Source organism: Lagenorhynchus albirostris, chromosome 21 (genome assembly GCF_949774975.1).
Source record: "Lagenorhynchus albirostris chromosome 21, mLagAlb1.1, whole genome shotgun sequence".
Lineage (NCBI taxonomy): Eukaryota > Metazoa > Chordata > Mammalia > Artiodactyla > Delphinidae > Lagenorhynchus > Lagenorhynchus albirostris.
In genome coordinates this window covers 5,503,175-5,520,682 of record NC_083115.1, presented here as the reverse complement: position 1 = coordinate 5,520,682, position 17,508 = coordinate 5,503,175, and the positions used below count along the sequence as shown (strand labels likewise).

The 17,508-nt window shown below is 52.8% G+C and overlaps 1 protein-coding gene across 8 annotated transcripts in view; it reads right to left on the bottom strand.

Moving 5' to 3' along the window:
• Positions 1 to 17,508, bottom strand: part of FGFR1 (fibroblast growth factor receptor 1) — a 48,259-nt gene that overhangs the window by 10,133 nt on the left and 20,618 nt on the right. For 3 of the 8 annotated variants that reach the window (XM_060136591.1, XM_060136590.1, XM_060136587.1), the window contains exons 3-6: positions 4,569 to 4,835; positions 3,132 to 3,221; positions 2,685 to 2,857; positions 919 to 1,042 (exon numbers count right to left, since the gene is read on the bottom strand). In XM_060136591.1, the coding sequence (XP_059992574.1) occupies positions 919 to 1,042; positions 2,685 to 2,857; positions 3,132 to 3,221; positions 4,569 to 4,835 (654 nt within the window). The remainder of the gene's footprint in view (positions 1 to 918; positions 1,043 to 2,684; positions 2,858 to 3,131; positions 3,222 to 4,568; positions 4,836 to 17,508) is intronic. The other 5 variants (XM_060136592.1, XM_060136588.1, XM_060136594.1 and 2 more) reach the window with 3 other exon arrangements.

Here is a 17,508-nt window from a genome sequence, read left to right as displayed (position 1 = left end):
TAAAATCACAGTCACTTAGACGCGTGCTGTTCAAAGTGTGGTCCAAGGGCAGCAGCGGCAGCATCACCGGCTTGTGAGAAACATCGAATCTCAGACCCAACCCCAGACCTCCTGGACCGGAAGCTTCTTTTTACAAGACCATAGCCTCAAAGCCGAAGCAGAATGCTGGCTGGGAAACTCTTTACCTGAAGGTTGCTAGAGAATGAGACTCAGAACCTCTAGAAGGAAGAGGCTGCAGTCACAGCACCCAGAGGCGTGACATTCTTCCTAGTGTCTCGTGCACTGCCTGGAGTCTGCATTCACCTGGGGCCTGTCCTCTCTGAGCCTCTCAGTCTGCTCTTCGTACAGTGGGAACAACAGCGCCTCTTTTTTTTTTTTTTTTTGGCGGTACGCGGGCCTCTCACTGTTGTGGCCTGTATGCGGAGCACAGGCTCCGGATGCACAGGCTCAGTGGCCATGGCTCACGGGCCCAGCCGCTCCGCGGCATGTGGGATCTTCCCGGACCGGGGCACGAACCCGTGTCCCCTGCATCGGCAGGCGGACTCTCAACTGCTGCGCCACCAGGGAAGCCCAACAGTGCCTCTCTTGCAGAGGTGCCAGGAGAATTGCCCGTGGTGTAGTTACTGCACCCAGCAGACCGCTGGCATCCAGGCAGTGACAGCTACTATTAAGCTAAGTTTACCACCACTACTCCAGTCACCTCCTGCAGGAGGGACTACCAACAGCACCTGTCACTTTACAGTGAGTCTGTGGTATGGCTCATCCTCCCACCTCTATTTACAGGTAAGGAGAGAGGCAGGTGACAGAGCTAATAAATGCCACACCATCCGGACTCCAACCCTAAGTAAACCTGGCTCCAGGCTGTTCTCTCAGCGTCCCTGCTCTTCCCTCTAAGCTCCTACTCCTGTCCCTTCTTACCCACGACATCAAGCTGGTAGGTGTGGTTGATGCTGCCATACTCGTTCTCCACGACGCAGGTGTAGTTGCCCTTATCAGAAGGCACCACGGAGTCCATTATGATGCTCCAGGTGGCATAACGGACCTGAGCGGAAACATGCCAAAGGGTTCTACTGCGGGTCTGGAGGAAGAGGCGGTGCTGGTGCCCCGAGGCGCTTACCCTCCAATCAGAGCACGGAGGACACAGCCCTGCTGCACAGTGACCCCAGCCCATTTATACTCTGCAAGAAGGCATCAGGCAGACGGGTGTGAGGACCCAGAAAGTCTCCCCACAAAGGCCAAGGCCATCGTGATCTGTACAAATGATCAGTGTATTTGGGAGGGTGTATTTGCACCCTCCCAAATACACTGGGAACTTCCCCAACCCTGCACCCCTGTCCACCCTGTTCTTGTTCAGAACAGCTCCCCGCGACGAGTCCAGCCCTGCCCGCCCTTGACATCTCGTTTCAAAGTCCATCTCCTCTAGCCCCATCTCCGGCCAAACCTGTTCTCTCCGTCCCTCTGTACCTTGCAGGTGCAGTGCCCACGGATATCTGCCATCTTATTAGACAGAATTCTGTATGGGCAGGATACTGCCTCATGAGACTCAGAGCACAGAGCCTTGCATACAGCAAGTGTTGGGTGAATTAATTTAAACAGTTTCCACATTTTTTCTGATCTCCTTTGCTTTTCTTATACAAGAATAATGAGAAAAGAGCAGCTAAGTGAAATGGAAGAGAAACAGGAACGATAAGGATGATCAGAGACTTTAAAGGAGGGATTAGATGAAGATGTTCTTCCTGGAATTGTAAACGGGCAAAGGACACGAATAAACAATTCCCACAACAGGAAATGGAAATCGCTTATGAACACATGAAAATTCTAAGTTCGTTACTAAGCAAAAGAGCCCACAGAGAACAATGCGATACTCTCATCTATCAAATTTGTTGGCAAAGGTAGAGTGAGCTTGTCATTCTCATACTCTGCTATGGGAGGGAAAATTCATTTTCTCTTTGAGAAAGTAACTGTTACCACAATAAAATAAAAAATAAAATCGCACCCCAACTGATTACATCATCCTCCATCAGAGCAAATATCACAGTAAAATTTTATGGCTTCCCATTGTACTTTGAACTCTGTTGCCTAGTACATTTTCTGGAAAGACATGTGTTCAAGAAATGTTCATGTAATAAATGAATACATGAATGAATGGATAAAATTACCTAATTATCAGGAAAAACAAGTAATTGGGTAGCATGCATCAAGGGCTTAAAAACTGCTTACACTTTGATCTAGTAACTTCCCTCAATCTGTCCTAAAGAAGAATATTTTAAAATGCTGACATAGACTTAAGCACAAAGATAGTCACCGCAACATTATTTATAGCAGTAAAAAACTGGAAAGTAACTAGCATTGCAAAATAGTTCATTAAATTATGGAACATTTTAATACCGGGATATTATAAAGCCATGAAAAATTATCTTTCAAACACATGACAAAAGACTCACGTTATAATGTTAACAACTGACAAGAAATTATACAGACGTGATCATCCAAGTAAAAACCGTAGGTATACACAGAAAAAAAGACTGAAGAGTTTTAAGTTTATATACACTTTTTTGTACTTGGAAGATTTTTAATTTTATAGATAGAAAGCGTTATTTAACACGATTAAAGCATATAAAGAGGGATTTTCTGAGCAGCGGCTCCTGTTCCCCTGATTCTAACTTTCATATCAACACAGGTACCTTGTAGCCTCCGATCCTGTGGTCAGGCTTGAATTCTTTGCCATTTTTCAGCCAGCGCAGTGTGGGGCTCGGGGTCCCACTGGAAGGGCATTTGAACTTCACCGTCTTGGCAGCTGGCACCGCGTGCAGTTTCTTTTCCATCTTTTCTGGCGACGTCCAGTAGGGAGCCACGGCTGCCCGGGCAGAGCCGAGAGAGAGAGAGAGAGAGAGAGACGGGCAGGGCCTGGTCAGGCTCAGGAGCGAGGGCCTCTGCCCTCCCGTCCACCCGCCCACCACCTGTGGATGACGCCTGCACTGATCCGGACCCCCGAGGGATCCCAGGGCCAAGCCCTGTGACCCCACATGCCCCCTCCTCCCCTTCTCCAGACAATCACCCGAGCGCCCCTCTTCCCGTTCAAACCCAACACCCAGGCCCAAAGGGCAGTAAGGTAGGAAACAGTGTCTCACGCATACGGTTTGGTTTGGTGTTATCTGTCTCTTTCTCCTCTGAAGAGGAGTCATCATCGTCATCATCGTCCTCCGAGGAGGGGAGAGCATCTACGGGAAGGAGAAGGGGGTACTGACGTCCCTCCAAGGGAACAGGGGCTGGCGAGATTCCCATCCAATCAACAACCACCCAAGGAACACAAAGGCCAGTCCAGCTATAGATGACCGCAGCTACCCCTCCCCATACTGTCCCCCGGCCCCACTCCTCCCTTAGTGCCTGTCCCTCGGAGGGAGAGACACGGTTTATTTAAGAACTGCACGCTCTGTGCGTGTTGCCCTCCTCCACCGACCCCGACGCCCTGCCCTCCTCTGCCCAGAAGAAGCCTTTACACTGGGCAGCTCCACGGCGGGCAGGTGGGCTCTCTTCAATTTAACTCCACCCTGCATTCAGAGGCTCACTCAACTCAGCATCGCCTGGATGCGCAGGGTCTCAGAACTAGCAGCCAGGGAACCTGTGTCCTCCTTTGGAAACCCAGATCTAGGCACTGCGGCCAGAAGCCATTTCCGAAGCCATGGGCTGAACGACGTGGAGTTGGATTTTTCCTAGCACGCATCTGCTGAGGTCTGGGAGCTGCCCTTCTTAACCAGAGCAGACAGGGAGCCCACAACACAGTCCGCAGCTGCCAACACCTGTCCCCAACAAGTATCCACCCCTTTTAGCATGTGGTCACCAATCAGGGTTCATGCCAGATCTTTTTCCAGTCCTTTCTAGTGCTTTTGGGGGTCTGGAGGGAAAAAAAGGAGGCAAGTCCCTCAGTTAGGGGCAGGTTCTAGATGACGCCCGGGGGAGGAGATGCCAGGCCCGCACCCGGGGACGCACAAACGGCATAAAGACAATTTCAGCTCTACCTTATTTAATCCTAAGGTTTTGTACAAGTCGCATCCTACAAGTGGCAGATCCCCAAAGTCACAGAGCCCTAGGGTTCCCTGGCTGCCCTAACAGCTCTGGAAGCCGTGGATACGGCGGCGCACCTGGGTCATCCCCCATCACCCGGGGACCTCACCACGTATTCGGGGGTGCTAATTACTAAGCCCAGTACCAAGTCCAAATGGCCAGGGAGTGAGAGGGTGGAAGTTGCCTCGGCCCTCGTAGCACCCGGAGGACTGGGCAAGCTGTGGTGGAGAAATCACAGTGTCTCACTGCCCCCGATGTGTCCGCAATCACCTCCGAGGTAGGTCCCGGAAGCCCCTGCTCTCTGGCCTGAGGCCGGCACCACGGGTCACCCCTGAGAGCTAAGCCACGCGGCGGGCAGGGAGCAATGTTAGTGGGCAGCAGCTTCTGCAGCAGAGTAGGGGCAGATCACAGCCGGGCAGAGGGCCTGCCTCCCCCCGAAACCAGCAGACAGGGTTGGAGGGCAGGGGGTCCGAGGGAGGGGGAGGGCGGGCTTTGCTACCAACCTGAGACGTTGACGGAGAAGTAGGTGGTATCGCTGCCCGAGGGGCTGCTGGTCACGCAGGCGTAGAGGCCGGAGTCGGTGGGCACGGAATCCCGCACCTCCACCTCCTCCCCCGTGATGCGGGTGCGGTTGCTTTCCACCAGCTGCACCCCGTCCCGCAGCCAGTTGATGCTCTGAACATCGTCCCGCAGCCGACAGCGGAGCTGCAGCAGGTCACCGGGGTGGACCAGGAGGGACTCCACTTCCACGGGGGCTCCCCAGGGCTGGGCTGCCGCCGCCACAGGGGCCGGGAAGAGGAAGCGGGGTGGGGGGGAGGGGGGAAAGACAAAGGGCATTATGCCAGCCGCACTGAGTTGCAGCATCCCAGGGGCTACGGAGCTGGGGAGGGGGGAATGGGAAGATGGGTCAGTCGGGAGACGGCTGGCTACCTGGGCACCCCCATCGCTTCCTCTCCACCCCACTCCTCCAGAGGGCAAAGGAAGAAAGGGGCAAAGTTAGGAAGCAGCTGCAGCAGCATTAAGCGGTTCAGGGTTCATTTCTCTCCATCCTAGGGGGGCAGCCGGCCCTTCCCAGGACCCCTGTGCGTCCAGAGTGTCCCCTCCCCACACACTCAGCTCTTTGCCAAGAATGGCCACTTCCCGGATGAACACCCCGTTTGCTTCTGGCTGGGGCAGCCTTACCCCTTTCCCTCGGAACCGTTGAACAAGCCCCCCTGCCACAAACCCAGCAGCGCCCATCCACGTGGGGGGCAGTTTGTCATGGGGGGTGTTTGGGTTCAAGTGATTTAGCACGGGGGGGTCTGAGCCCCGCAATGGGTCTGATGCACAGGGTGCATATGTGGGAGAGACAGCTCAAGGGAAGGTCAGCTCAGGGGAGCCTCTAGCTAACAGGTGTTGGGCCAGAGGATTCGGACCTTTTGACTATATTAGGAACGGAGGCCGGCAGCTGCCACAAAACCCACACTTGCTCTGGCAGCAAAAGCCACTGCACACAAAGCTCCTTTCTCCTCGTCCCACTGCAGGGCTCCCCCTCTCCAGCCCCCCACCTTCCTCTCCCCTGCCCCCCTCCGACACACGGGCACACACATCTACTTCCCCTCACCTCTCCTTCCCCAGAGTCTGGGGATCCGCACACCCACCCCTCTCCACCAGCAGCACTGCACTCACGCTAACAAGAAGGCCTGAGGCCGGACACAGAAAGAGGCCACCATCCCAGGCGGACCCTTCTGCACTAACAAGGGGGAAACGCACCTCCTAGTTCCTCTGGGGACATGCAAGCCTGCTCTCGGCATCTTCTGTCCACTGTCCATCGTCCACCAGAAGAACACACCTGCTGCAGTTCCCGTCTACCACCTGACTAGTTTCTGCTGCCTTTTGGAACCTTCCTTCTTTCTCACCATGGGTTCATCACCAGAGGCTCGCCAGGGGGCCCCCTGCCCTGCAGGCCCTGATGAGCGAGGCTCTGAAAGGCACCTGGCCCTACTGCCCTGCCGGGCCTTGCATCTCTGCCTGGCTTGTCCACACACCCTCCGGTTCTCAGCCTGGCTGGAAACTGCCTCAAACCCTTCCTCTCTTTTTTGTTTGTTTGTTTGTTTTGGCCACGCTGCCACGTGGGATCTTAGTTCCCCGACCAGGGACTGAACCCGCACCCCCTGCATTGGAAGCTCAGAGTCTTAACCACTGGACCACCAAGGAAGTCCCTCAAAGCCCTTTCTGACTCCACTCTGGGTCAGGTGCTCTCCCTTCTCACTTGTCACACTGAAGGAAAGTCCCCTTTCTCGACTGGGTTGTGCGTGTGGGGACGTGTCACATTTACCTTCAAATCCCAGCACCCAGTAGGGCCCTGGCACATGACAGCTGGCAATACATGCACGCGGAATGACGTAACAATGATGCACTGTCTCTTCATCACCTTCCCTTCCAAACTCCCTCTTCTCCTTCACCACCTCATTTTAAAAAAACTCCTGAAGTCCCAAACAGGTTTCTTCTAGAAACCTCACCAATGAAGAAATGAGTGTCCTGGGAGCCAAGGACTAACAGTAGTTTTGCTCAGAGGGGCCTCGGATAAGGCTCAGAGGCCAAGGCTGCAGGCCCCGGCGCCCTTCGACCCAAGGGCTCTGTCTTAAATATTGGGCAAATATGGAGTCATCAGAAAGGGAGTGCTGCTTTCAAAGGGTTTGAAAACCACGAGGCCCGCACTCATTTATTTCTGTGAGTCACGTCAAGAGGAACGCCACCAAAGGTGAGCAGACCACACAGCTCATTAAATATAAGCTTTTGTGGGTCTTGGAAAAAAAGTTATTCTTTCCATTTTTAATGGTTTGTGGTTTTGCCAAAAGAAGGCAGAAGAAAAGCCGTTCAGACTTGACCCTTAAGGAGAACAGAAGACGCTCCTGTGGATCAAATCTTATTTCCCTGCAATGACCTCACTGATTAAATATTTTGCAGCTCGTGATCTGTACCAGCCGTTGGTCAAACAGTAAACTCCGGTGAACGCAAATTCTCAGCCTCTGGCATCACAGCCTATTTTGACGGGTCCCAGAAACAAAAAGGTAGCAAGGGGCACACGGGCGTTTCCCCAGGAGAAAGCAGCAAAGGGAGACTGGTCCTGCTGAGACCAAGCTCTAGCTGGATTCTAGCTTGGATCCTAAACTTCCCGCTCATTCCAACCAGGACGTGCGAACAAAACTCTTGTACGTGGTCCGTTAAAGCCTCAAGAGCCAGCTTTCTTGTCCCTGCTGCTGGAGGTAAAGCTCCCCCTGATGTTCCAGGCCCTGGTGAGCTGGTCCCATTCATTCTCCTGACCAATATCCTGTGCTGTGTAGAGGATGTACTCTAACCCCGTGCTTGGCATTCAACACTCGTCACAGTCTGTTCCCACCTCCACATGCGACCTCGTCCGCACTTTCTGCTCCAAGTCTGAATGTTTCCTGCACGAACTGCCTTACTTCTGCCCCACAATGAAACTTACTTCTGCTCAAGACTGTCGGGCATCTCTCTAGAGCCCTCCTACCCACCTACTCAAAGTGTACCAAAGTGTACCGAGACACCCAGGAAGCCGCCTGCTGACACGAGTGTCTCTACCCTCATTTCCTGTACAACAGTAACCGTCTGAACCACAACGATGCACACTCAGTTCCGTACCGTGTTGCACTGTTGCTTTTTCAAACAACTTTATTGAGATAATAATTCACTACCATAAATTACTTATTCACATAGATTCACCCATTTAGAGTGTATCATTCAATGCTTTTCAGTATATTCACCAAATTATGCAGCAATCACCACCATCTGACTTTAGAACATTTGCATCACCCCCAAAAGAAACCCTGTACCCATTAGGAGTCACTCCCTGTCCTCTCCCCCTCCCCCAGTCTAGGCAACCACTGATCTGCTTTGTCTGTATAGATGTGCCTACGCTCGATAGTTCATATCAATGGATCTGCACAATATACAGTCTTTTGTGTCCTCCTCCTTTCTTTGAGCATGTTTTCATGGTTCTTCCATGTTGTATCATGTCTTAGTACTTCATTCCTTTTAACAGCCAAATAATATTCCATTGAGTGGATATACCACATTTTATGAATCCATTCATTGGTTGATGGAAATTTGGGCGCACTGTTTCCTAACTGTCAAAAGTGTCCATGTCTCGCCTAAGAAACAGCCAGCAACTCAGGGCAGAATTGCCTATCATAGTTTTCCCACAGTGCCTAACCACGTCAGAAACTCAGAAAATACTCAGTAGGCCTTGAACTGAAGCTCGCGTCCGGCACAGACTAATTTTTGGAAGAACCAAAAACCAGCTGACGGCTCTTGGGTGATTTTTTTTCATGGCTAATAGTGCTCTCGGATGTGTGTCAAAGTCTCCACTGACAAAGCAGGTAAACACTGCTTTCGTTTAGGAGGTGATGGAACGGTAATGGACCGCTTGCTGCTTTACGGGGCCCTGCCCCTCTATGTCACCCCCTGGAGTAGCAGCCCCGACCTTGGAGAGTCCTCTGTAAGGCGGCTGATGCAGGACATCACTGCTCACCGGCCGCCTGCGACAATCACGTCACTACTCTCCATTCTCTTTTGGTCTTTCCAGGGTCCCCCATTTACGCCCTCATTGGAAAGGCCCTTGTATCTGTGGCTCCATCTCTACTGAGCTGGCCTTTCTCTGGCCGAGACCCATGGACCAGGGCTCTACGTGTTGTTAGCAGTCAAGAAAGGAGCCAACTGACAGCTTTACTGGGCTGGCCATGAACGGTGAAGAAGAGAAAGCAGTTTATTGCTCAGCAACTTGAAAAGACATTCCAACTCTTGGAGCACGTGATGAACTGGAATGGGGACGCTGAGGGAGACGGCAAACCCACACACGTGCTTTATGTGTCCCGCGCTTCCTGAGGGATGGGGAACAGAGGCTGGAGGACATTTGGTATCTGGATTCCGTGGTGACCAGGCTCTGGGTACAATATGCTTGGAGTGCACTGTGGGAAAACGGTGCATCATGCTTCCACGCCCACATCAGAGTCACCACCATCACCACCGGGAGCTAGATGGTTAGGCTTAGGGTTAGGGCTGAACTTGCACACCCTTAGAGGATTAAGGCCGTCAACAACTTGGCCATCTCTCCAGAAGACAAGGAGAGGACAAAGCCTCCTGCATAGCTGCCTGAATCTGGGGTTCAGGAGCACTGTGGTCCTGGGCAGCTCCTGGGACGGCGCAGCTGCCAGGTGGACTGTGGAAGGCTGTGCAGGCTGGACCTGGTACCCCCTTTAGTGGGAGGGAAAGGGATTCAACTCCGTCCTGCTTCTCTGATGGAGCCCCTCCATCCCCCAGGGGGAATTAGGAGCAGATAGGGGACCCAGACTTTTTAGTAATCCTCAAGGAAGCAGCTAGAGGTGAGGGGCAGTGCTCTCAAGTCTAGGAACGTGATTAACGTTCACGGGGCCCTACTGTGTCCCTCTCCCTTCCTACTTTCCTCCAAAATGCCAGGGCTTTGTAATTCCCAACAAGCCAACAGGATGTAGCATTTGGCTTATGGCAGGACTGGCAGAAATCTGCCACTGTCATCTAGCAGGCAGTTCTGCCCTGGGTTCATCAGATCAGATCCAAGTTCTTGATTCTAAACTCTGAGTCTTCTCCAGTCATGGGCACCATGTAGGGTAGGGAATGGCCTTGAGGAGGCTCAAATCCATACAAACGTTGTCATTAGAAGATGAAACCCCAGTTTCCAAAAAATCCAAGAAGACAGAGGCTTTCTCCAGAATGGCTATCACTAGGTGTCTCTGTGAGCCCCCGTTACTGGGCAAAGAGATATAAAGGATTAAACTAAGCAGCAGAAGGGCTGGTTAACCTTGTGCTACCCAGGGTGATAAGATTTATGCGATACTTGATCATACAACACGAGGCAACGGGACAGGTGAGAGAGCCCAGGACAGGTGATCCAGCACAGGCTCTGAGGTTTCAGAACTCAAGTACTGGTGGTCAGTGCAGATGGCGATGTTCACAGCACAGGGGAACATGACAGTAGGGAAAGGGAGCGAAACTTTGGGGGGAGCAGAAAAGGATGAGGTGCTTATGAGCAGTGCTGTGCCTCGGGATGGGAGATGAGGCCAGATGCATGGCCTGCTTGGAACAAAAGAAAACATAGTAGAAAACAGCCCCCAAGGTGATTTCAACTTATAAGGTGGGGGATAGAACAGAACCACTGAAGAAGTCCCAGGGAACACATTTCTCTGCAGAGACTGTGAATGCAGGCCTTTCATGCCACAAGGACGAATATACCTGAAAATGTATTACTGAAATACCATTTCACCAGCCCTGGTCCCATAAGAACCAGTTCGGTCTGGAAGTCATCCATCCCCGAGCCTCACAACTTTGCACGAACCCAGGAAGGAATAACAACATACTTGCATAGCGCTTTGCGACTGACCACGCGCCTCCCCATATATTATCTTGGGATCCTTGAACAACTCTGAAAACAGTAACACCAATGCGGGCAGTATGCTTACTATATACATCCCACATCCTGTGAACACTTTTAACACACACTATCACTGAATCCTCACAGCAACCCTATGAGGTTGATAACCACTCTTTTTTTTTTTTTTTTTTTTTTGCGGCACGCGGGCCTCTCGCTGTTGTGGTCTCTCCCGTCGCGGAGCACAGGCTCCGGACGCGCAGGCTCAGCGGCCATGGCTCACGGCCCAGCCACTCCTCGGCATGTGGGATCTTCCCGGACCGGGGCACGAACCCGTGTCCCCTGCATCGGCAGGCGGACTCTCAACCACTGTACCACCAGGGAAGCCCGATAACCACTCTTATCTCTACCCTGTGGGTATAGAAGCTGACAGCTGCTCCACAACCCTGTGGAGTGGGTACTATCATCCTCATTTTACAGAGGGGACCCTGAGGCACCTGGAGGTTCAGGATGTGTCCAAGGCGGCCCACCTAGTCCGTTGAGTGGCTGAGCAGGGATTCGCACCCAGGTGGCCTGGCTCTCCGCAATCCCCACACATCTGGAGCCCAGGTCTACCGCTTTGAAAGGCAGCCCTTATTTTCACTGTCTTTGCAATCCTTGACTTCCAGAAGACAACGGAAACGCTTTCTGGTCGGCCCCAGGGTCCTGTCTGACGGCGCCCATGTCTCCTACCTTCTCACAGGGGATTCTGCAGTTGGTTACTTTGGCCTCATCCTTCCCTTTTCATCCGCCCCACAACTACTGCTTTATAACTCTGTTTTCTTACTTACAAATGTACTTTCCCAGCCCTGCTGAGCTACTCGAAGTTGAGGAGGTGCGACTGTGCGCACGTGGCGGAGGAGGAGATTGTGGAGTGGGTGCGGCGGCACTGGGACACTGGCAGACCAGGGCCAACAGTCATGCCCTATTTCGGTATGGCGCCTGATACTTTACAAGGTGCGTTTATCCACGTTCATGTTCATCTGCATTTATTCCATTTAGACACAGGACAGTGGAGGCAGAGAGACTTCTCCCAGTCACAAAACAGGGCTCAGCGCTGGCTCTAGGTGCTGGGTCTGCTGGGTCCTGGGCCCTTCACCCAGCACACGTGGCATCGGGAGGTACCTACAGCTCTGCCTTGGCCACAGGTACGCGGCACGACCCCTCCCTCCTGCCTGGGTCCCTGGCTCAATCCCTGACACCTCCTCTGGTCCCAACCCCTCCCTCTCGAGCGCAGCTTACAGCTGAACTGATGCCCTCCGATGACCCCTGCCTGATCCACTGAGATGATCCAGAACGTTAGGCAAAGAGGCTGGCCACCCCTTCCCTTGGGCCAGCTCTCCTGATTACATGTCCTGAGTGTCGCACTGCTGGCCCTCTGCATCCCATCCCCTCAGGCCCCCCGAGAGCGCAGTTTGTGTCCCCCTCCTCCAGGACCTGGGGGTCTCTCAGCTACCTCCTCCCACCCAGCTCTCCTGGTTCCACCTCTGCAGCCAGTACCCTCACTGCCCTTTACTTCGCTTTCTCCTAAAACACCTTGTTTTCCTATCTCTCCACCACTTCCCCAGACGTGAAAACTCATTCTCCGGAGACTTCCGCGGCTCTGTTCCTCCTCTCATTTGTAATGTGACATAGGAAATAAGCTTGTGGTTACCACGGGGTGAGGGGAAGGGGGAGGGATAAATTGGGAGATTGGGATTGACATACACACATTTCTATATATAAAACAGCTAACTAATAAGGACCTACGTTATAGCACAGGGAACTCTATTCTACAGAATACTCTGTAATGGCCTATATGGGGAAAAGAATCTGAAGAAGAATGGATATACGTATAACGGATTCACTCTGCTGTATACCTGAAACTAACACAACACTGTAAATCAACTATACTCCAATAAAAATTTTAAAAAAACTCATGGCTTTATCATGCACTCATTCAAGCTGCTCGGCTGAGGGCTGGTCCGTAAGTGCATGTCTCATCTACCCTCTGAGGTCAGGTCAGGTGTGGTGTCGTGTCTATACCGCACTCCGAAGGGGACGGGTGTAGGGCTTGAATAACCAGCCCTCCACAGATCCATGCGTGTTGTCTCGGGCAGGGGCTCTCCATGGCTGTCATCCCTATGAAATCCTTTTGCTTTTGCGTCTCTGGGTTGAGAAAGTTAGGAGAGAAGGGCCATCCTCTCCGGTAACGTGGGGAACTGGTGGTCCAGGAATGTTTACAGTCTCGGCACAAACTCCCCAGAGATAAATGAGGGGGCAATTGTGGGTGGGGGAGGAACTCGGGGTGGCTTTGAAAGCAACTTAAAAGAAACACAGAACAGCCCAGTGGGGCTCCGGGAGCCCTCGGCCGAGGTTTTTATGACGTTACTTTGGCTTTGAAATGGAACTGAAAACTTACTTTAGTCTAGCAAGGCCAGGTCAGAGGGGGTTCTCACCGAAATCCCAGGGAACAACGGTCATCCTGCAACGGTGGGAGGGTCCATGGAGGAAGCCCTCCAGATGTGAGATTCCCTGGACGCGAGGCATCCCCGACAGGCAGGGAGAGCTGCAGAAATGGGGCGCACGGCCATGGGTGGGAGGGGAGCCGGGGACACCAGATCAATTAGCGGGGCCTGACACCCAGATCCAGCCGTGTTCACCGGGCCCCTGACCCAGGGAGTTTTGGAGTGTAGGGTTTGTTGTTTTTTTTAATAGAAAAAGGGACAGAAGTAAGAAGGAGCATTTTGCATGCAAATGGGCCACTGCCAGAAGAGCCCATTAAAATGTAAAGACTCCACGTTCAGCCTGACAAAACGGTGCAAACTGCTGTGTTTGCCAGAGAGGCTGCAATACAGCTCCCGACAAAGGGGCCCGGCAACAATGGGAGCTGAATGGCCTCAGTCAGCAGGTCCCCTCTCGCGTTGCCATGGGGACCCCACCAGGGCTTACTAAAGGTATTTCCTGAGGAGAAAGGCAGTGCACACATGCCCAGGCAGCCCAGCTAATCCTGACAGGAAGCCATCGCCATTCAGCAGCCCAGGGGCTTGGGGCTGGGAGGTGTGTTTTGTTTTTATTAAAAAAAGATTTGGGGGCTTTTGTGTTGTCCCATCTCGTCACTGTAATTTAGCGCAGAGCCGCCTGTGCTGGCCAAAGCCACAGCCAGGGCCCTGCACCCACCCCAAGACCCCCCAAAACCAGCTCCGCAGGAAGTGGTTGGGCAGGGGAGGCCCAGCATTCTGTGCAAACCCTCCCAGAGATGTGGCGACGGGTAACCCAGCATGAAAGTGGAGTCTGGGGTTCAAGCCCCAGTGCCGGGTTCCAGCTGATGCCTCCTTGGTACCTGTACTTTCTTCCCTCCTAGGGATTGGGTAACACCCACCCCTCCCCAATACCTCCCACCACGAGGAGGAGAACACTTTCAGGCCGGGGAGAGGACTGTAATTACGTGATTAACAAAGGAATGCGCCCAGGAGTTGTTTTTAAAAGAAATCTCCCCTCTTCCTCTCTCCCCAATGTTTACAGACGCACTCTGGGCAGAGCTGAAAAGAAAAATGCGTCCTCCACCCATTTCCCAAAAGGATTCCCGGTACCCTGGGCTGCTCTACATTACCTGGAAGAGAGAGCTGCTCTGGGAAGGGGCAAGTTCACCTAAGACGTGCAGGAAGAAGCATAAAGAGCAAAGGTAAGTGCCTTGCAGCCACCGGGAAGGGAGGGCCTCAGCTCCCGGTTCCTAGAAGTTTGTGTCACCGGCTCACATTTGGCACCAGAGGAATCAGCCTTGGCAGATTCAGGGAAGAAAGCCAACAACACAGCTGGCGGTGGAGACAGAAATTCCTGCGTGACAACTGCCCCCCTCGGACACAGTTTAGGGTAAATTAACATTTCCTGAGCAAACTTGTATGTGGAAGGAGCTGGCCTCGGTGAAGAGGATAAAATGAAGGGGGCTCTACCCACCCAGGTCTGTGTGTTTGCAGAGCCCATGCTCCTGCCTCTAGACCTTCCCCGCAAAATGTTTTGAACGGGGTATCTTGATAGAATCAGAGTGGTTGTTTGGGCAGCATTAAGGCTGTGCCTTACAACTGCCCTGGGCGCCCGGGAAGCTTCTAGAGCCATGTTCGGGGGGTTCCTATTTTGGGAAGAGAAGCTGGAGAGCCTTGTTCATTGATGGAAAACTTCCCCCAAAGAACCGCAAGCCCAGTAAGGACACTTGTGTGGGCTGTAAGCACAGGGGAGCTGGACCCTCAGCTCGGGGACTTCTCCTGCCTTTATTACAATCACATCCTAAGCTCAAAGCAAAAGTACCACCGGCCACCAACTGTGACAACACAGAAGTAAGAACACCTTCCCCTGAGCTGTCAGGGAAAAGCTGGACAACTAGCTGAAGTGGGGTGTGCGTGCGTGTGCGTGTGCGTGTGTGTGTGTGTGTGTAGGGGTCCCGCTGCTCGAAGGGGAACTCAGACCCTCCCACCACTGGCCCAGAGCCCAGGCCTCCCAGCCATGTGTCTGCAGCTGTGACCTGTCAGGCACTTCCTGGTCTGGGTTCTGTAATGGAAAGATCATTAAGAGTGGGGGAAGGAGGACAGCCAAGAGGTAGCCCTGCAGCTCCCAATCCGCCGGGCGCTGACCTTAGAGTCCGGTCAGGTTCCTTGAAGAAAAGAATGTATGGCTCTCCCCCCACCCCGCCCCCTCCCCGGGCCTTGGGACGGCCTCCCCTCCCCCATGCTCCTCGGAGCTGGTTTGGGGAAGGAAGCACCAGTAGCTGCGTAGGAAAACGCTGCCGCTCCCTAAACTTGCTGATGAATTAGTCGAGGCCACAGCTGTTTCAGAATTTGCCTTTGCCCCCTCCCCAAACCTCAGTGGATGCTTGAGAGCACACACACCAGGGCTATCAGCTCCCCTCCGGCTCTGTGCCACCTTCCCTCCCCGGCTGGTCCCGTGGCTGCAGTGGTGGGTCTGGGTCACCATGCCCAGTGCAAGGACGCTCACCACCCACTGCAGTGGAGAAAGGAAGGGACTCTTCATAAAGTGACCTATTTTTTTCAATGTTAAAGAAACATCCCTTATTTTTACATTACGAGAATTAAGGTGATAGACATCCTTTTATTTATTTTTTTGGCCACGCCATGCAGCTGGCGGGATCTCAGTTCCCCAACCAGGGATCGAACCCGGGCTCTCGGCAGTGAAAGCGCAGAGTCCTAACCACTGGACCGCCAGGGAAGTCCCAATAGACACCCTTTCAAAAGGAAATGGTGTAAAAGGTGGTTGCCAGGGGCTGGAGGAGAGAAGACTGGGGAGTTACATGTTTAACAGGTAGAGCTTCAGTCAGGAAGGTGACAAGTTCTGGAGATGGACAGCGGTGACGGTTGCACAACAACACGAATGTCCTTAATGCCAAGGACCTGTACACTCAAAAATGGTTGAGTTTTATAGTATGTATATTTTACCACAATTAAAACAAGCACCAGTAGTGGACAGTGTTGGTTTTTTAAAGATGTTCTTACGTGGCAAAATAAATTGTCAACCCAAAATATCGGGGAGGGGGGGAATTTGACTGGCCCATGGAACCTAAAAATCTGGGGCCAATGGTCTGTTCCACAGACTGGCAGGAAAGTGATGGCCCAGAGGACCCGCTGAGATACCACGTATTCATTCTTCTTTTTCTCCTCCTTCACACACACTGTGAAAGTAGAGCATTTAGTACTGTTTTCAGAAACTAAAAGAGCGTGGTTTGGGGATATTTCTCCCTGAGATGGAATGGCACTCAGGCAGAGAGCAGGTAGGAGAACCAGGACCAAAGGCTGCTTGGAAGGCCAATGTCTACACTGGGGAGTCCTGTGAGCGGACAAGCTGGCTGATCTTAAACAATGAGCCTCCTGTGGGAGATTCCCTACTCTGGGCAATGTCCACATTCCGGGTGTCCTAAGGGATGAGAGCCTCATTTGAAATCCTTGTGAAAACCACACAGTACCAAACTCTGCTTGAGCCCCAGGTGGTTGTAACTGGCTGGGAGCAGCAGAAGGAGTATCTGACTGGAAGTCACTGGGATGACTGGCCCTGCCACTCCTGTGTGACCCGGGCCACATCATCTCCCCTCTCGGCCTCCGTGTCCTCAACTGTGAGATGGGAAGGCTGACTGGACAAGCTCTGGGCAACTCCAACAGCTCTAACCAACATTCTAAGTTTCAGCTGGGCCTTGGGAGTTGAGTACCATTCACTACATCCCCTCCAGCCTCCACCAGCACAGGTGGCCCTCCGCCATGAGGGAGGGCAGGAGACTGCAAGTTAATTTTCCTTAAGAAGAGGGGAGGGGACTCCCCTGGTGGTCCACTGCAGGGGGTGCGGGATCGATCCCTGGTCAGGGAACTAAGATCCCACATGCCGTGTGGTAAGGCCGGAAAAAAAAAAAAAAAAAAAAAAGACACATGGGACTTCCCTGGTGGCGCAGTGGTTGGGAGTCCGCCTGCCAGTGCAGGGGACACGGGTTCGGGCCCTGGTCCAGGAGGATGCCACATGCCGCGGAGCAACTAAGCCCATGCACCACAACTACTGAGCCTGAGCTCTAGAGCCCGCGAGCCACAGCTCTTGGGCCCGTGTGCCACAACTACTGAAGCCCGCGCGCCTACAGCCCATGCTCCCCAACAAAGAGAGGCCACCGCAATGAGAGGCCCGTGCACCGCAACGAAGAGTGGGCCCCACTTGCTGCAACTGGAGAAAAGCCCACGTGCAGCAACGAAGACCCAACACAGCCAAAAATAAATAAATTAAATAAATAAATATATAAAAATAAATAAACAAACAAATAAATAAGACACAAGGATGTAACGCACAGCACCCCGAGAATATAGTCAATATTTAAAAAAAAAAAAAAAAAAGAAGAGGGGATTCTGTTTTGGCCACAGAGCTGCAGCCACCAGCACCTTCAACACGTCTCCCTTCATCTTTTCCCTCTGGCCCGAGATGTTCCAGAAGAAGCCTCAGGGCCGAGGGTATGGAGTAGCTCAGAGGCTGTGACTGGC